The 20,200-nt window shown below is 49.1% G+C and overlaps 1 protein-coding gene across 16 annotated transcripts in view; it reads left to right on the top strand.

Annotated features, from left to right (window-relative positions):
- The window catches only part of CACNA1A (calcium voltage-gated channel subunit alpha1 A), a 502,477-nt gene that overhangs the window by 181,045 nt on the left and 301,232 nt on the right, over positions 1-20,200 (top strand). For 15 of the 16 annotated variants that reach the window (XR_010180475.1, XR_010180476.1, XM_063931156.1 and 12 more), the window contains 2 exons: positions 3,455-3,607; positions 4,978-5,165. Coding sequence is in view for 14 of the 16 variants with exons in the window: in XM_063931156.1 (XP_063787226.1) it covers positions 3,455-3,607; positions 4,978-5,165 (341 nt within the window). In the remaining 2 variants the exon portion in view is untranslated. Of the gene's footprint in view, positions 1-2,671; positions 2,748-3,454; positions 3,608-4,977; positions 5,166-20,200 lie in introns of those variants that run through there. The other variant, XM_063931152.1, reaches the window with a different exon arrangement.

A 20,200-nucleotide genomic window follows, 5' to 3' on the forward strand; every position in this document is an offset into this window, starting at 1 on the left:
AATGCACATTTAACCGTACAAATCCCACCAAGTGTTACAGTTGGTAAATGCAGTCTTGCCAGTTATTTACTTAAATATTTCTTCATTTTGGAGTTGTGCATTGCCCCCACATTGTTAGTGTGCATGACTATGTGTTCTGCTATGACTACGATGAGGTTTGTGGGTTTGCTCATGACAGTGTATTGGTGCTGATTGCTACTTATCGTATGTGTTGATAAGCCTGTATCTAACCAAGGGGGTAATTCTGAGTTGATCGCAGCAGCAAGTTTGTTAGCAAATGGGCAAAACCATGTGCACTGGAGGGGGGCAGAACAGTGCCGTAACTAGACATTTTAGCGCTGTGTGCAAGAAACGGTCTCGGCGCCCCCCCCTATGCAAAACAGGGGCAGTGCGCGCTATTACGGCAGACAGCGTCCCCCTTTTTACACATTACGGCAGACTGCGTCCCCATATTACACATTACGGCAGACTGCGTCCCCTGTTTTACACATTACGGCAGACAGCGTTCTCTTATTACACATTACGGTAGACAGCGTCCCCTGTTTTACACATTACGGCAGACAGCGTCCACTTTTTACACATTACGGCAGACAGCGTCCACTTTTTCACACATTACGGCAGACAGCGTCCCCTTATTACACATTACGGCAGACGGCGTCCACTTTTTACACATTACGGCAGATAGCGTCCACTTTTTACACATTACGGCAGACAGCGTGCCCTTATTACCCATTATGGTAGACGGCGTCCCCTTATTACACATTACGGCAGACAGCGTGCCCTTATTACACATTATGGTAGACAGCGCCCCCCTTTTTACACACTACGGCAGACAGCGTGCCCTTATTACACATTACGGTAGACAGCGTCCCCTGTTTTATACATTACGGCAGACAGCGTGCCCTTATTACACATTATGGTAGACAGCGCCCCCCTTTTTACACACTACGGCAGACAGCGTGCCCTTATTACACATTACGGTAGACAGCGTCCCCTGTTTTACACATTATGGCAGACAGCTTCCCCTTATTACACATTACAGCAGACAGCGTCCCATTATTACACATTACGGCAGACAGCGTCCCCATATTACACATTACGGCAGACAGCGTCCCCATATTACACACATTATGGCAGACAGTCCCTACACACACTCACACACAGCCTGTCACCTCCAGTCACACCACACACACGCACACACAGCCTATCACCTCCAGTCACAACACACACACACACATCCTCCCCCCCCCCTCCCGCCAACTTTACCTCCAGGAGAGCTGTAGCAGAGACGGCCGCAGACTGAGTGAGAGACCAAACAGCAAAGTCGGGGGGAGTGGCCTAATCGCGGACCCATGGCCACGCCCCCTTCCAGCACCGATAGGCAGGCTGCGAGGAGTAGGCACAGGAGACGAGGCGCAGGACGGACTGGACATATGTCAATCACTTCCAGCGTCCTGATCCGCCGCTGCAGGTACAGTGCTTCTGCAGACAGCGCGGACCTGCAGGTGTTGCCGGCGGTCCTGCGCCCTCAGTGCACATGCGCTGTGTGGCCAGTCCGCAAGGGGGTGTGGCCTGCCACCTCACTGGTTTGACTAACCATTGTTTCCGCCAGCCGCGCTGTATTACAACTGATGTTGGGACAGTATGATTGATATGAGGCCCGGTCTAATGACCTTGAGGGGAAGCAGTGGTCTACCTGCAGTGGCCTGTTGGGAAAATAGAATGAAATAGAGAACATTACAAACGTGAATGGTCTTTACAAGATATCCCTCTCATGTATGTAATGTACTTTATCTAATATTTTAGATTTTTTATTGGAATACAATTCGCTTCTTTTGGGTTACATTATAGACTGAGAACCTGTGCCGCACGCTGCACTGGCTACTAGAGGTCCTTTACCATGTGCAAAAGGTCCTCCTTGCATTACATATTCACCTTTGTTTCCACCATGTGCCCTGATTTACGCCATTACTTTTGATGGTGAATTATACCTGAAATACACCAGTGAAGTGGTTTTGCGCAGTAATCCATAAATGAGATTTCCTTTGGCGGAACCAAGATTATTGAAATTAAATAAAATGGTGGTGAGGAGCGCACCGGTCATTTCCACTCTGCAAAAGGAGAGAATGTTTGCACTATCTCAGCAATTGTCTTCCAATCTCAACCTGCACTTTTTAATAGGGTCCGTTTTATAGCCCCAGAATGCTCTCCCTCCACTCTCCATTACAGTGATATTGCTCCGCAAAATGAAATCTTGTTTTTACACTGCTCCGTAAGAGCAGATGCAGTCGTTCACCTGCTTTGCAGGCAGTGCCCTCAACCTGCCCATATTCCCCCCTTTGCCTGTACACAGGGCCGCCATCAGTGGGGTGCTGGGGGCACAGCTGTCCCGGGTCCAGCCTCTCTGACGGAGAGAGGAGGGCCCGGGATGCTCATGCAGCCACCTGCCCGCCCCCCGCCGTTCCGCAGTCGTCCCCGCTGTTCTGCCGCTGTCCTCCGACCCTCCAGCAGCTCTGTATTGAAAACTTCCCTCCCAAAATGGCCGCCGCCACAGAGGAGACAGTTATTCAAGATACTAGAGGAGCCCTCTAGCATCTTGAATAACTGTCTCCTCTGAGGCGGCGGCCATTTTGGGAGGGACGTTTTCAATACAGCTGCAGGAGGACGGAGGAGAGCAGCAGAACAGCGGGGATGGAGACTGGCAGGCAGCGGCATCAGCATCCCGGGCCCTCCCGACAGCGGCACATGTATGTATGTATGTATGTATGTATGTATGCATGTATGCATGTGTGTGTGTGTGTATATATATATATATATATACACACACACTATATATATATATATATATATATATATACACACACACACACACACACACACACGTTAACTGGTGCAATTCTAAAGCTGACTCCACCACTGTGGGGGGGGGGGGGGGGGGGGGGGGCTGTCTATTTTGTCAGTCCCGGGCCCCGCAATTTCTGATGGCAGCCCTGACTGTACAAACCACTGCACCTTCTCAAACACCGGCAGCTTGCTATGTAAACGTACTATAGGCTGATTATTTGCTGATAAAGCGACATCTACTCATTATGTGTCACGTCCGTTTGGTGTGTCATAAATGTCCTCCAGAGGAGGCTGCCATTTTGTGTCAGGAACCACTATTCATGAGTATACAGCCCATCCATTCATAGTAAGTGTTTCAGCCATAAAATGGTCTTTGTGTGGTTTAGTTTAATGTGTATGTATTGTGAATCTTGTTATATTTGTTTACAGATTTATGACATTGATAAATGTAACTTTCAATGCATGGTTGAGCCTGTGAGTTGTGTACGTGACTATGCTTCTCACAGTGATAATATCTGAGCTGCTTCTTGGCTTGTCTGCGCTGCTGACGGCAGCCATTTTGTCAGAGGTCTGTTTTATTGTACGTGTGCCCTATCCTTTTTTCTTGCAGGTTTACAAGTGGTCCTGAAGTCTATCATGAAAGCCATGATTCCCCTGCTACAGATCGGGCTGCTGTTGTTCTTTGCTATTCTTATCTTTGCAATCATTGGGCTTGACTTCTATATTGGAAAATTCCACAATTCCTGCTACGAACCTCAGGGAGGTAAGATCCCCCACGTTATTCTGATCTGTCACATGATCCTCGCTTAGGGACCGGGACTCCGGTGTCGATCAACTTACCACCGGGATCCTGACCGCCGGTATTACATACCAGACCCCAAGAGATCTGTTTGAATTCAGAGGGGTCTCTGCAGTCGGTCAGCCCGAGAATTCCACCTCCACACCCACAAAACCACCAGATCACATAGACCCAAATACAGTATCAAATATAAATTAAAAAAAAAAGGGCTTTCGTGCAACACTGAAGTGACCCCTTTATGTTTCACCCCCTGGCCAGGCAGAGAGATAAAAAAAACAAAAAAAACATACACGACAATTGGTAGCTTAATTGTTTTTGGTAAAAGGTACAAAAAATCGCTTGTGCAGCCCTGCTATGCTAAAAAAGTTTCACGTAAAACAAGACCAGCCCTGCAACTACTCACCCAGTGCGATGGATCCAGCGATGAAGGTCCCGGTCCTGACGTCAGACATCCGCCCTACAAACGCCTCGACACGCCTGCGTTGGACTCACCACGCCTGGAAAACGGTGAGTATCCGCCCCGGAACACCTCCCGCCTGTCCGTCTGCTTGCGATCGCCGATGTGATCACATTTCTCACTGGTGGCGTCGCTGCCCAGCGACAATCGTCGCCAGGCTACCTTGAGTGTGTGCAATGCATCCGCCGCACGTGCGCATTTCCGACTCGTTAGCACCGCGACGAAGAACCGCTGCGTGCGAATGGGTTGGATTGACCCCCCCCCATGACTGCTTCTGAGGTCATGCCCAGTCGGATTGGAGGAGAGTGGCTAGAGAAGACCCCAGGCTACCACATATGTCAATGCTTTGACCAATGTTGTATCGATGTTTGCAATCTCCATTGCAATTGCACAGAGAGTGTTCCCTGAAACCGGGCGTCTCATCGCTCATACGGCGGACACAAAGGGAAGGCTCAGATTAGCATTTGCATATTTCCGCAAGCGCTACCGAGTGAGTGGCTGCAACTGCGGCTTCATTACTAACCATCTCTGAATCAGGCTGACAGGGTCATCCAGAGATCCCTCATCATCATCATCGCTTTCCCCAGCTATATAAATAGCATTTTGTGTGCAGCCCCCGTGTAAAACCTATGGGGGCTGCACAAACTAATGCTGAAGAAAAGCCTTTTGTTTAAGCTTACTCAATAGACCTCAGTGTCTCACAATGTAACATACGATACATTACAACTGAGATTAAGCACACCGATACATGCGGATTGCCTTATATACAAAATGTTTTTCATAGAGTTTCTTTGAATGTCAGGTGCCGGAACTGAGAGTGTCTTCGGTCTGGCCAGAGAGCGTGTACTGTAAAGCTTTCCCTGTGTTTTCCCTACAGATGAAAACAAGGTGGAGGGCCTCTGTGGCAATGAGTCGTCCTCGCGCAGGTGCCCCAATGGAACCGTATGCTACGATAAATGGGAGGGGCCTAATAACGGCATCACTCAGTTTGACAACATCTTGTTTGCAGTGCTGACCGTATTTCAGTGCATCACTATGGAAGGGTGGACAGACATGTTGTATCATGTAAGTACAACAAGACATCAAATATATATAAGCCACAGTCTGTCCTTCTGTCTTTCTATACAAATCCACAGTTTACAAGCTATGATCGTGAAATTTTACATACAAGCATATAAAAACACGACCGAGGCAACTAAAACAATTAGAAATCCCTAGCACCCCTAGGGGGGGAGACAGCAGCACAGAGTATATCAGCAGACAGCATAACTCCGGAATTGCTGGAGCAATGTACTCAAAAATTGGTACACATATGCCTTACAATTTGGGAACAAACACTGTGGGGGGAAGACACCCCTAGCACCCCTAGGGGTGGGACAGCTCACAGAATATGTCAGCAGACAGCATAACTGTGGAAGGCCTGGAGCCATTTACACCAAACTTGCTACTCATATGACTTACACTCTGGGAACAAACACTGTAGGGGTAACACACCACTAGTAGTGGGACAGCAGCACAGAGTATTTCAGGAGACAGCATAACTCCCGAATGCCTGGACCTATTTACACCAAACTTGCTACACATATGACTTACACTCTGGGAACAAACACTGCGGGGGTGACACACCACTAGCACCCCTAGGGGTAGGCCAGCAGCACAGACTATATCAGGACATGCATGATATGTCAGTGATGACAGGGCTGCATGTGACAGGGCCAGTGACATGATGTGAGGAGGGGAATGCAGGTAGCAGGAAGCCACACGCTGAGAGTCATATAGTGGAAGTAGCATGGTCCCCCAGCAGCACAGAGTATATCAGGAGATACATAATGTGCTGCGCTTTATAAGAAACTGTAAATAAATCGGTCATTTCACAGGGGCACTGACATGATGTGAGAAGGGGAATAGCGGCAGCAGGAAGCCACAGACTGAGAGTTGTATAGTGGGAAGAGCAGGGTCCCTTGGGGAACCAAAAATGGATGCGGCCACTACACAAAGTGGGTCAGGGAAGCAAGATATGCCTATATACTGATCTCCAACCAACGTAAATTAACAAACAACTATAATTCTAATTTACCATCCTCATCCCGTAGCGAAGCACGGGTATTCAGCTATCTATAATGTTATTTATACTGTGTGTTTAATATTTACATTTATGTTTGTAACCAGACATTCTTAAAATCCCGGGCAACGCTGGGTACTCCAGCTAGTATGTCATAAAATGTGACATCCAAGTCTAGCAGGAACTAAGGACCTTATTCAGTAAGGATTGCAAACTCTACTTTTTAGCAGAATTTGCAATCCTTTTGCATAAAGGAGGCCGCCCATAGCAGGGCAAGGCCATCCAGCATGCTACCCTCCGCCCCTTCCCCCCCCCCTCCCTCCCCTCCAACCATGCTGAAACTGCGGTCATACCACAATTTCAGCGTGTTCGCAGAAAATAAGGAAGCTTCCTGCTGGCGCAGCCTGGCTGCGATGGCAGTAGGGCCGCCGCCATCTTTATGATCAGAGCGGTGTGACAGTGTGATGTCATGCAGCCGCCCCAATCATGCCCACGCCACGCCTTCCGTTCTTGCCACCACGCCCCCATTTCCCTGGCACTGCCCCCACAACGCTTTATCTCCGCCTAGGGAACGGAGCATTGTCGTCGTCCCCCTCCAGTAAATGCAGGTGCATGTGCAGGATGGGCCCTGCGCACGCGCCCGCATCATCATACTACTGAGGTGCCTTGAGGACCGCGTTTGGGAACCATTTCCCTAAGCTCTAGTAGGGTGTACAGTTCAGTCTGAATCATGGGAGATTGTTGGAATACATTTTTTATACATTTGCCCATAGTACTGATTTCTTAGCTGTAGGAGAGAGTATACATGGATAGAGGGTCTTTAGTAGAGAGTAGGAAGACAGAGATGGACGTAGAAAATGGATGTAGGAGTAAGTATTAGTGGAGAGAGATGGCTGTATGGTGAGTATGAACAGAAAAAGATGGATTTTATGAGAGTATCAATTGAAAGAGATGAGTATAGAAGGATGTAGTAGAGTGTATGAATGTGCAGTAATGAATGTAGGAGAGACATGGAATGGATTGATGGATTGGAGCATATTTAGAAGAAAGCATGAATGACCATAGGTGGATATAGAAGAAGGTATGACTGAACAGTGATGGATGTGAGACAGTGTGAATAAACACAGATGAATGTAGGAGAGAACATAAATGTATACAGGTGAATGTAGGAGTGAGTATCAATGGAGAGGGGAGGTAGATGAGAGTATTAATAGAAAGAGATGGCTTTATGAGAGAGTATTAATGGATAAATATGGATGTAGGTTACAGTATGTATATACAGACCCGGATAAAGGCGAGTGCATAGATAATAATTTCCTGCCCCCTCATATGCCCCCCTGGATAATGTCAGCTTGTCAGTGGGAAACGTTCACGAGTGTCATACCATAGTAAAATAAAGCCAAAGAAAATCAACTACTGGTGTAAGTGGCATAGGTATGGGGAAAAGCTGGTATGAGTGGAGTAGGGATGGAGAAAGCCAGTGTGAATGATGTAAGGGTGGAGAAAGCTGGTGGGTTAAAAAGTAGGGTAGGAGAAAGCAGCTGCCAGTTATGTATGGATGGAGAAAGCATGTGGGAGTAGTGTAGGGATGAGGAATAGCTGGTATAAGTGGCGTAAGAAAGGAGAAAGCTGGTGTGAATGATGTAGCTCAGGCCTGGCCAACCTGTGGCTCTCCAGATGTTGTGAAACTATACATCCCAGCATGCTCTGGCACAGTTTTACCATTCCCTAATAGCAAAACTGTGGCAAGGCATGATGGGACTTGTAGTTTTACAACAGCTGGAGAGCCACAGGTTGACCAGGCCTGATGTAGCTGGTGGGAGTGATGTAGGGATTGTGAAAGCAGTTGGGAGTAGTGTAGGAATGGAATAAGCGGGCGGGAGTGGTGTAGGGATGGAGAAAGCAGGTGGGCGTGGTGTAGGGATGGAATAAACCGGTGGGAGTGGTGTAGGGAGGGAGAAATCCCGGTGGGTGTGGTGTAGGGATGGAGAAATCAGGTGGGCGTGGTGTAGGGATGGAGAAAGCTGGCAGAAGTGGTGTAGAGATGCAGAAAGCTGGCAGGAGTGGTGTAGGGATGGAGAAAGCTGGCAGGAGTGGTGTAGGAATGGAATAAGCAGGTGAGAGCGGTGTATGGATGGAGAAATCAGGTGGGCTTGGTGTAGGGATGGAGAAAGCTGGCAGGCGTGGTGTAGGGATGGAGAAAGCTGGCGGGAGTGGTGTAGGGATGGAGAAATCAGATGCGTGTGGTGTAGGGATGGAGAAAGCTGGCAGGAGTGGTGTAGGGATGGAGAAAGCTGGCAGGAGTGGTGTAGGAATGGAGAAAACAGGTGGGAGTAGTGGAGGGATGGAGAAAGCTGGCGGGAGTGGTGTAGGGATGGAGAAATCAGATGCGTGTGATGTAGGGATGGAGAAAGCTGGCAGGAGTGGTGTAGGGATGGAGAAAGCTGGCAGGAGTGCTGTAGGAATGGAGAAAGCAGGTGGGAGTGGTGGAGGGATGGAGAAAGCTGGCAGGAGTGGTGTAGGAATGGAGAAAGCTGGCAGGAGTGGTGTAGGAATGGAGAAAGCAGGTGGGATTGGTGGAGGGATGGAGAAAGCAGGTGTGAGTGGTGTAGGGATGGAGAAAGCAGGTGAGAGTGGTGTAGAGATGGAGAAAGTAGAATGGAGAAAGCAGATGGGAGTGGTGTAGGGATGGAGTAAACTGCAGTGTGGGGTGTAGAGATGGAGGAAGCAGGTGGCAGTAGTGTAGGGATGGATACAGCTGGAGTGAGGGGTGTAGGGATTGAGGAAGCAGGTGGAAGTAGTGTAGGGATGGAGAAAGCAGATGGGAGTGGTGTAGTGATGGAGAAAGCTGGCAGGAGTGTTGTAGGGATGGAGAAAGCAGGTGGGAGTGGTGTAGGGATGGAGAAAGCAGGTGGGAGTGGTGGAGGGATGGAGATAGCAGGTGGGAGTGGTAGAGGGATGGAGAAAGCTGGAGTGAGGGGTGTAGGGATGGAGAAAGCAGGTGGGAGTGGTGTAGGGATGGAGAAAGCAGGTGGGAGTGGTGGAGGGATGGAGAAAGCAGGTGGGAGTGGTGTAGGGATGGAGAAAGCAGGTGGGAGTGGTCAAGGGATCGAGGCTGCCAGTGGAAGTGGTGTAGGGATGGAGAAAGCTGCAGTGAAGGTGTAGGGATGAAGAAAGATGGTGGGAGTAGTGTAGGGATGGAGAGAACAGATGGGAGTGGTGTACGGATGGAGAAAGCAGGTGGGAATTGTGTAGGGATGGAGAAAGCTGATGGGAGTGGTATAGGGATAGAGAAAGAAGGTGGGAGTGGTCTAGGGATGGAGGAGGCCAGTGTGAGTGGTGTGGGGATGGAGAAAGCCAGGGGAGTTGTCTAGGGATGGAGGAGACCAGTGTGAGTGGTGTAGGGATGGAGAAAGCCAGTGGGAGTGGTGTAAGGATGGAGAAAGCAGGTGGGAGTGGTGTAGGGATGAAGAAAGCTGCGGTGAGGTGTGTAGGGATGAAGGAAGTTGGTGGAAGTGGTGTAGGAAGCAGATGGGAGTGGTGTAGGGATGAAGTAAACTGGAGTGCGGAGTGTATGGAGTTGGTGGAAGTAGTGTAGAGATAGAAAAAGCTGGAGTGAGGGGTGTAGGGTTGGAGAAAGCAGGTGGGAGTGGTGCAGGGGTGAAGAAAGCAGATGGGAGTGGTGTAAGAATGGAGAATGCACATGGGAGTGGTGTAGGGATGAAGTAAACTGGAGTGAGGAGTATACGGAGCAGGTTGAAGTAGTATAGGGATGGATAAAGCTGGAGTGAGGGGTGTAGGGTTGGAGAAAACAGCTGGGAGTGGTGCAGGGATGGAGAAAGCAGATGAGAGTGGTGTAGGGATGAAGTAAACTGGAGTGAGGAGTGTACGGATGGAGGAAGTAGGTGGAAGTAGTGTAGGGATGGAGAAAGCTGGAGTGAAGGGTGTAGGGTTGGAGAAAGCAGTTGGGAGTGGTGTAGGGATGGAGAAAGCAGGTGGGAGTGGTGCAGGATGAAGACAGCAGGTGGGAGTGGTGCAGGATGAAGAAAGCAGGTGGCAATGGTGCAGGATGGAGAAAGCAGGTGGGAGTGGTGCAGGATGGGGAAAGCAGGTGGGAGTGATGTAGGAATGGAGAAAGCAGGTGGGAGTAGTGTAGGAATGGAGAAAGCAGGTGGGAGTGGTGTAGAGATGGAGAAAGCAGTTGAGAGTGGTGTAGGACAGAAAAAGCAGGTGGGAATGGTGCAGGATGGAGAAAGCAGGTGGGAGTGGTGCAGGATGGAGAAAGCAGGTGGGAGTGGTGCAGGATGGAGAAAGCAGGTGGGAGTGGTGCAGGATGGAGAAAGCAGGTGGTAGTGGTGCAGGATGGAGAAAGCAGGTGGCAGTGGTGTAGAGATGGAGAAAGCAGGTGGGAGTGGTGCAGGGATAAGGTGAGCTGGTGGGAGTGGTGTAGGGATAAGGAAAGCTGGTGGGAGTCGTGTAGGGATGGAGAAAGCAGATGGGAGTGGTGTAGGGTTGGAGAAAGTAGGTGAGAGTGGTCCAGGATGCAGAAAGCTAGTGTCAGTGATGTAGGAATACAGAAAGCAGGTGGGAGAGATATAGGAATGGAGAAAAGAAGTGGGAGTGGTGTAGGGATAAAGAAAGGAGGTGGGAGGGGTGTAGGGATGGGGAAAGTAGGTGGAAGGGGTGTAGTGATGGAGAAAGCATGTAGGAGCGGTGTAGAGATGGAGAAAGCCAGTGGGAGAGGTGTAGGAATGCAGAAAGCAGGTGGGAGTGGTGTAGAGATGAAGAAAGCAGGTGGGAGTGGTGTCACGAGTGTAGTTTTGTGAACCCGGCGTGTATGTGAAGTCTGTGCGGGTAACTTGGAGGACTGTGTGTATATTGGTTGGTCTGTGGGAATTGGTGAGATGAAGAGCTCATGGAAGACTATGGATGATGAAGTAGGTACAAAAAAATAAGATTTCATGGAGTAACGATAATTCACAGAGGCTGAGGTTACCCCAGTGACTAAACTGAAGAATGGAGTCAATAATTGTAAAATTATGCTGTAGCACTCTGTATGAAGAACGATGACTGTGGCTGTGACTTTAAGATGAGGCTGAAGAACTGAAGACTGTGGCTGTGTTTTTTAAGACGAGACTGAAAAATACTGTGACTTTAAGATGAATCTGAAGAATACTGCAGCTGTGTCTTTAAGATGAGACTGAAGAATACTGCAGCTGTGTACCGAATATAACTGGTAACGCAACTGTAATCCGGGCTGGGAAGCAAAAGAGCAGAGGTTAACAGGAAACTAAGGTAATTAGTATTACCTCTTAGGGAGCTCAGCTGCTAAGCTCACACTGAGCTGTGTGACTCAAGGAACTGGCAGCTTTTGTAACACAGGTCTCTCTATTTATACCTCTTGGTCCTTGGTGATTGGAGTCGGGTGATTCAGGAAGTCTCAGGCTGGCAGTGGATTGGATAGCTCATGGTCAGGTGTCAGACCCTGTCACGTCAGGTTAGGCTCTGATGTGGAATGAGGCCTAGCAGGCCGAAAAAACACTGAAGCCTGATCGCTGAAGCCTGAAAAATGAACAGAGGATGCTGGCGTTTAGGCTTAAACTCCAGATTGCTAAACACAGTGAAGAATCAAATGCTGCTCTCAGCTGACTACTGATTACACAGAGGAATTCCTTCTCAGGGGGCTTAATCAAGAAAGCAACACAGATTTGAGTCTTCATGCTGAGCTGAAACAGATACAGGTTACTGGATATGCAGAGGTAAGCCACAGAATATGAGAAATACAGTCTGGATCATGACAGTATCCCCGTCTTCAAGGGTGGATTCCGGACACCCATCTTGAAACTTATGGGAACTTGAAAATTTCATATAGAAGAACTTAGGACCTTCGTTGATGCCGCTTCTTCTTACCAGAACATCTGGCTTTGACCAGGGAGAGTGGAATCTCCTGTAAAGAAAAAACTTCCTCAAAAAACTCAGGACCACCCAGGGAAGGAGTAGCATCATAACCTGGATCAAATTCAGAGTCTGAGTTCAAGTCTAGTGGAAGATACGAGTCTTCTTTCGGAGTAACTACATCCATGTTGTACACTGCATTAACAAGTTTAGAACAACACGAGGAACTTAGAGTGGAATCAAAGGAAATATAACCAACTCTTAAATCAAAAGGCTGTTGTTTTTGAACCGTCTTAGATGTTTTCCAATTCTTGGCATTCTTAAAGTTCCTAATGTATTGGTTCATCAAGGCACTATCTTGCTCAGAAAGTGATGGGTCAGAAAATGGAGCATTGGATGAACCTTTTGAGGACTGAGTGGAGGATGAAATTGGACTCAAGAAAACAGATGCTATTGAAACAACCTTAGACTAAAGTGCACATTCTGGCTTTAAGTTAATAACCTTTGTATTTTTCTTGACTTTAGATGCTACAGCAGAATTATCCTGACATTGATGAGGAGAGGTATTACAGTTTTCTGCAGAAGCTGTGGACTCAGAGCTTAAAGATGAGGAAACAGAATTAGAGACAGACCGAAGTCTAATTTTAAAACTAGGTGGTGGAAGTTCTTTACTGGGACAAACTGACAAAAGTTCTTTATTCAGACCAATGCATGGAACTGGTTTGAGTCCAGATGAGCTTGAACAGACTGAAACTGGAGAAGTCTTCAGATGGACGAGTAGGACCAGATTAAATCCAAGGATACGTGAAATCGGCTGGAACAAAAGGAGATTGACCAGGCTGGACCTGGAATATAGTTGGACCGGCTGGAACCGGGACGCACTGACCAGGTTGGACCTGGAGTATTGCTGGACCGTCTGGAACCGGAGGAGATGCATGGGACCGGAATGAGTTCCTGAAAAGCTTGAACTGGAGGAGACTGAACTGGACATATGGACGAGACCAGATTGAGTCTGGACGAACTTGAACCGTCTGGGACCGGAGGAATACCTGGACTCACGGACGGAACTGGAATGACTCCAGAGAAATTAGAATCGGTTGGAAACGAAGGAGGCAGATTCCGTCTGGAACCGGAGTGAGTAGAATCCAAGTGTTCAGATGGCCCATCCTGGACCTGAACCATGCTGGATGCCAACATGGTGGCGATCCCTGAAGATGGCAAACAAAGCACAAAGATTTCCATCTGGCAACTTGGCTCTGGATACTTCCCTTGGGGCTGAAACTCTGGTGACCCCTTCTGGGGTTGGCGAAATAGACAATTCTCTCAGGGTTGTTATTTCCTGCACCCCTCCTGGGGGTGACAGATCAGAAACTCCTTTTTGAGAAGAAGACTCACATGCCCCTACTAGAGCTTGAAGCAAATGCCTCCTCAGAGGCTACAGAGTCTAACACCCTTTCTGGCACTGAAAGTTTGGATGCCCCTCCTTGGGCTGTGGAAACAGATGCCCCTCCTTGGGCTGTGGAAACAGACGCCCCTCCTTGGGCTGTAGAAACAGATGCCTCTCCTTGGGCTGTGGAAACAGATGCATTTCCTTGGGCTACGGACACAGATGCCCCTCCTTGGGCTGCAGACACAGACCCGTCTATGACTTTAAGTGGCTTGAACATTCTTTTCTGGACACTCAAATTGGGATAGGGTCTTTTAATCACAGGACCCCAGTCATAACTTTGAGTCTCTTCTTGAGAAGCTTTCTTGACACCCCCATCAGCAGTAGCAGGATCAGCTACTAAAGATGACTTGTAGACATGAGCGCTATGATACTGAGATTTTTCACCATTTCCTGGCTTGCGAAGAATGCAGTCCTTAACAAAATGACCCAAATTTCTACAGTAAAGACAGAGGTGTAGCTCCCTACGCCGCTGACGTTCAGCTTCAGAGAGCTTGGGCCGTGGATAGCTCTGATGAACAACTTTTCGGTTCACAAAGGAAGAGACTTTAGTAACTGGATGGGACAAAACAGGATCAACAACATTAGTGGTATTCCTGAGAAGTTCAGGCACCACAGAAAGAATACTAGTCAAAAGTTCTTGTAACTGTATTAACATCTGGTAGAGAATCCGCAGTTGGTCAGGAGTCTGAGTACAGGGAGTCCGTGAATCTCTGGAGAAAGATTTTTGCGATGCAGGCACTGTGCCATTTGATGCTATGATGACTCCAAACCCTCCAGACGTCTTGCAATATTGCTTAGGAGGTCTCGCGTCAGACAAACACTTTCGGTTGGGTCCATGTGGCCAGTTCCTACTGTCATGACTGTAGTTTTGTGAACATGGCATGTATCTGATGTCTGTGCGGGTAACTGGAACACTGTGTGTATATTGGCTGGTCTGTGTGAATCAGTGAGATGAAGAGCTCAAGAAAGACTATGGATGATGAAGTAGGTACAAAAAGTAAGATTTAATGGAGTAACGATAATTCACAGAGGCTGAGGTCACCCCAATGACTAAACTGAAGAATGGAGTTAATTGTAAAATGATGCTGTAGCACTCTGTATCAAGAATGATGACTGTGGCTGTGACTTTAAGATGAGGCTGAAGAACTGAAGACTGTGGCTGTGTTTTTTAAGACGAGACTGAAGAATACTGTGACTTTAAGATGAATCACAGGTCTCTCTACTTATACCTCTTGATCCTTGGTGATTGGAGTCAGGTGATTCAGGAAGTCTCAGGCTGGCACAGGATTAGATAGCTCATGGTCAGGTGATCAGACCCTGTCATGTCAGTACTCCAGGTTAGGCTCTGATATGGAGTGAGGCCTTGCAGGCCGAAAAAAAACACTGAAGCCTGAACTTCTTATAATGAACAGAGGATGCTGGCGTTTAGGCCTAAACTCCAGATTGCTAAACACAGTGAAGAATCAAATGCTGCTCTCAGCTGACTACTGATTACTCAGAGGAATTCCTTCTCATGGGGCTTAATCAAGAAAGCAACAGGATGGAGAAAGCAGGTGGGAGTGGTGCAGGATGGAGAAAGCAGGTGGAAGTGGTGCAGGATGGAGAAAGCAGGTGGGTGTGGTGCAGGATGGAGAAAGCAGGCGGGAGTGGTGCAGAATGGAGAAAGCAGGTGGTAGTGGTGCAGGATGGAGAAAGCAGGTGGCAGTGGTGTAGAGATGGAGAAAGCAGGTGGGAGTGGTGCAGGGATAAGGTGAGCTGGTGGGAGTGGTGTAGGGATAAGGAAAGCTGGTGGGAGTCGTGTAGGGATGGAGAAAGCAGATGGGAGTGGTGTAGGGTTGGAGAAAGTAGGTGAGAGTGGTGCAGGATGCAGAAAGCTAGTGTCAGTGATGTAGGAATACAGAAAGCAGGTGGGAGAGATATAGGAATGGAGAAAAGAAGTGGGAGTGGTGTAGGGATGGAGAAAGAAGGTGGGAGTGTACTAGAGACGGAGAAAGCAGGTGTGAGTGGTGCAGGATGGAGAAAGCAGGTGGGAGTGGTGCAGGATGGAGAAAGTAGGTGTGAGTATTGCAGGATGGAGAAAGCAGGAGGGAGTGGTGTAGGGATGGCGAACGCTAGTAGGAGTGGTGTAGGGATGGAGAACACCAGTAGGAGTGGTGCAGGATGGAGAAAGCAGATGTGAGTGGTGCAGGATGGGGAAAGCAGATGTGAGTGGTTCAGGATGGAGAAAGCAGGTGTGAGTGGTGTAGGGATGAAGAAAGCAGGTGGGAGTGGTGTAGGGATGGAGAAAGCAGGTGGGAGTGGTGTAGAGATGGAGAAAGCAGGTGTGAGTGGTGCAGGATGGAGAAAGCAGGTGTGAGTGGTGCAGGATGGAGAAAGTAGGTGTGAGTGGTTCAGGATGGAGAAAGCAGATGTGAGTGGTGTAGGGATGGAGAAAGCAGGTGTGAGTGGTGAAGGGATGGAGAAAGCAGGTGGGTGTGGTGCAGGATGGAGAAAGCAGGTGGGAGTGGTGTAGAGATGGAGAAAGCTGGTGGGTGTGGTGCAGGATGGAGAAAGCAGATGGGAGTGGTGCGGGATGGAGAAAGCAGGTGTGAGTGGTGCAGGATGGAGAAAGCAGGTGGGAGTGGTGTAGAGATGGAGAAAGCAGGTGGGCATGGTGTAGAGATGGAGAAAGCAGGTGGGAGTGGTGCAGGATGGAGAAAGCAGATGGGAGTGGTGCAGGATGGAGAAAGCAGGTGGGAGTGGTGCAGGATGGAGAAAGCAGGTGGGAGTGGTGTAGAGATGGAGAAAGCAGGTGTGAGTGGTGCAGATTGGAGAAAGCAGGTGTGAGTGGTTCAGGATGGAGAAAGCCGGTGTGAGTGGTGTAGGGATGGAGAAAGCAGGTGTCAGTGGTGTAGGGATGGAGAAAGCAGGTGGGAGTGGTGCAGGATGGAGAAAGTAGGTGTGAGTGGTGCAGGATGGTGAAAGGAGGTGGGAGTGGTGCAGGATGGAGAAAGTAGGTGTGAGTGGTGCAGGATGGTGAAAGCAGGTGGGAGTGGTGTAGGGATGGAGAACGCCAGTAGGAGTGGTGTGTGGTGCAGGATGGAGAAAGCAGATGTGAATGGTTCAGGATGGAGAAAGCAGGTGTGAGTGGTGTAGGGATGGAGAAAGCAGGTGGGAGTGGTGTAGGGATGGAGAAAGCAGGTGGGAGTGGTGTAGGGATGGAGAAAGCAGGTGGGAGTGGTGTAGGATGGAGAAAGCAGTTGGGAGTTGTGTAGAGATGGAGAAAGCAGGTGTGAGTGGTGCAGGATGGAGAAAGTAGGTGTGAATGGTGTAGGGATGGAGAAAGCAGGTGTGAGTGGTGTAGGGATGGAGAAAGCAGGTTGGTGTGGTGCAGGATGGAGAAAGCAGGTGACAGTGGTGCAGGATGGAGAAATCAGATGGGAGTGGTGCAGGATGGAGAAAGCAGTTGTGAGTGGTGCAGGATGGAGAAAGTAGGTGGGAGTGGTGTAGAGATGGAGAAAGCAGGTGGGAGTGGTGTAGAGATGGAGAAAGCTGGTGGGAGTGGTGCAGGATGGAGAAAGCAGGTGTGAGTGGTGCAGGATGGAGAAAGCAGGTGGGAGTGGTGTAGGGATGGAGAAAGCAGGTGGCAGTGGTGCAGGATGGAGAAAGCAGATGGGAGTGGTGCAGGATGGAAAAAGCAGGTGGGAGTGGTGTAGGGATGGAGAACACCAGTAGGAGTGGTGCAGGATGGAGAAAGCAGATGTGAGTGGTTCATGATGGAGAAAGCAGGTGGGAGTGGTGTAGGGATGGAGAAAGCAGGTGGCAGTGGTGCAGGATGGAGAAAGCAGATGTGAGTGGTGCAGGATGGAGAAAGCAGGTGGAAGTAGTGTAGGGATGGAGAAAGCAGGTGGGAGTGGTGTAGAGATGGAGAAAGCAGGTGGGAGTGGTGCAGGATGGAGAAAGCAGGTGGGAGTGGTGCAGGATGGAGAAAGCAGGTGGCAGTGGTGCAGGATGGAGAAAGCAGGAGGAAGTAGTGTAGGGATGGAGAAAGCAGGTGGGAGTGGTGTAGAGACGGAGAAAGCAGGTGGGAGTGGTGCAGGATGGAGAAAGCAGGTGGCAATGGTGTAGAGATGGAGAAAGCAGGTGGCAGTGGTGCAGGATGGAGAAAGCAGGTGGGAGTGGTGTAGGGATGGAGAAAGCAGGTGGGAGTGGTGCAGGATGCAGAAAGCAGGTGGCAATGGTGTAGAGATGGAGAAAGCAGGTGGAAGTGGTGTAGAGATGGAGAAAGCAGGTGGGAGTGGTGCAGGATGGAGAAAGCAGGTGGGAGTGGTGCAGGATGGAGAAAGCAGGTGGCAGTGGTGCAGGCTGGAGAAAGCAGTTGGTAGTAGTGTAGGGATGGAGAAAGCAGGTGGCATTGGTGTAGAGATGGAGAAAGCAGATGTGAATGGTTCAGGATGGAGAAAGCAGGTGTGAGTGGTGTAGGGATGGAGAAAGCAGGTGGGAGTGGTGTAGGGATGGAGAAAGCAGGTGGGAGTGGTGTAGGATGGAGAAAGCAGTTGGGAGTTGTGTAGAGATGGAGAAAGCAGGTGTGAGTGGTGCAGGATGGAGAAAGTAGGTGTGAATGGTGTAGGGATGGAGAAAGCAGGTGTGAGTGGTGTAGGGATGGAGAAAGCAGGTTGGTGTGGTGCAGGATGGAGAAAGCAGGTGACAGTGGTGCAGGATGGAGAAATCAGATGGGAGTGGTGCAGGATGGAGAAAGCAGTTGTGAGTGGTGCAGGATGGAGAAAGTAGGTGGGAGTGGTGTAGAGATGGAGAAAGCAGGTGGGAGTGGTGTAGAGATGGAGAAAGCTGGTGGGAGTGGTGCAGGCCGGAGAAAGCAGATGGGAGTGGTGCAGGATGGAGAAAGCAGGTGTGAGTGGTGCAGGATGGAGAAAGCAGGTGGGAGTGGTGTAGGGATGGAGAAAGCAGGTGGCAGTGGTGCAGGATGGAGAAAGCAGATGGGAGTGGTGCAGGATGGAGAAAGCAGGTGGGAGTGGTGTAGGGATGGAGAACACCAGTAGGAGTGGTGCAGGATGGAGAAAGCAGATGTGAGTGGTTCATGATGGAGAAAGCAGGTGGGAGTGGTGTAGGGATGGAGAAAGCAGATGTGAGTGGTGCAGGATGGATAAAGCAGGTGGAAGTAGTGTAGGGATGGAGAAAGCAGGTGGGAGTGGTGTAGAGATGGAGAAAGCAGGTGGGAGTGGTGCAGGATGGAGAAAGCAGGTGGGAGTGGTGCAGGATGGAGAAAGCAGGTGGCAGTGGTGCAGGATGGAGAAAGCAGGTGGAAGTAGTGTAGGGATGGAGAAAGCAGGTGGGAGTGGTGTAGAGACGGAGAAAGCAGGTGGGAGTGGTGCAGGATGGAGAAAGCAGGTGGCAATGGTGTAGAGATGGAGAAAGCAGGTGGCAGTGGTGCAGGATGGAGAAAGCAGGTGGGAGTGTGTAGGGATGGAGAAAGCAAGTGGGAGTGGTGCAGGATGCAGAAAGCAGGTGGCAGTGGTGTAGAGATGGAGAAAGCAGGTGGGAGTGGTGTAGAGATGGAGAAAGCAGGTGGGAGTGGTGCAGGATGGAGAAAGCAGGTGGGAGTGGTGCAGGATGGAGAAAGCAGGTGGCAGTGGTGCAGGCTGGAGAAAGCAGTTGGTAGTAGTGTAGGGATGGAGAAAGCAGGTGGCATTGGTGTAGAGATGGAGAAAGCAGGTGGCAGTGGTGCAGGATGGAGAAAGCAGGTGGGAGTGGTGTAGGGATGGAGAAAGCAGGTGTAAGTGGTGCAGGATGGAGAAAGCAGATGGCAGTGGTGTAGAGATGGAGAAAGCAGGTGGGAGTGGTGTAGAGATGGAGAAAGCAGGTGGGAGTGGTGCAGGATGGAGAAAGCAGGTGGGAGTGGTGCAGGATGGAGAAAGCAGGTGGCAGTGGTGCAGGATGGAGAAAGCAGGTGGGAGTGGTGTAGAGATGGAGAAAGCAGGTGGGAGTGGTGCAGGATGGAGAAAGCAGGTGGGAGTGGTGCAGGATGGAGAAAGCAGGTGGCAGTGGTGCAGGATGGAGAAAGCAGGTGGGAGTGGTGTAGAGATGGAGAACCTGTAATTTCTAAGGAATATTATACTTATGCAGGAAAATGTTGGAAGATTCTGGATAAATAGTCTGCTCAGCAGTTTTTTTTTTCTTATAGGAGTGAGGTTATAGACGAAAGGCATATGCATATGATTTCATTTGATGTTTTAGATAAACCACATATTTTTTTATTTCATTTATATGAAAAATGAAAATATATTTTAACAAAACGCACAAAAAACAAATATGGGAAAACTACACTATACTTAATGTGACGACTGTTACCCTGGAAATCTAAACCAGGAAAGAGAGAAGGCATAGGCTCCCTGTAGACGGACAGTACACGCTGGGATTTTTAGTTCCACAACTGAAGAGCCTAATTCTGGATTAGAGAAATAATACAAAACAAGAGGGGGGTGAGGTATTAATATCACATTGGTTTCTTGTGTATCCCCAACTTGTGGTTCTTGACTACTTAGTACGACGTTACATTTAATATTAAACAACTAAACATCCAAAACTCATGAAAAGAGCATTTTTAAAACATTCAAATGCATAAGGAGTGACCTGGTGTATATATTACTCCGATTAGAGGGTACTCTGAATACATTTGCACACTTTAAGGGCACT

Source organism: Pseudophryne corroboree, chromosome 6 (genome assembly GCF_028390025.1).
Source record: "Pseudophryne corroboree isolate aPseCor3 chromosome 6, aPseCor3.hap2, whole genome shotgun sequence".
Classification (NCBI taxonomy): Eukaryota; Metazoa; Chordata; class Amphibia; order Anura; family Myobatrachidae; genus Pseudophryne; species Pseudophryne corroboree.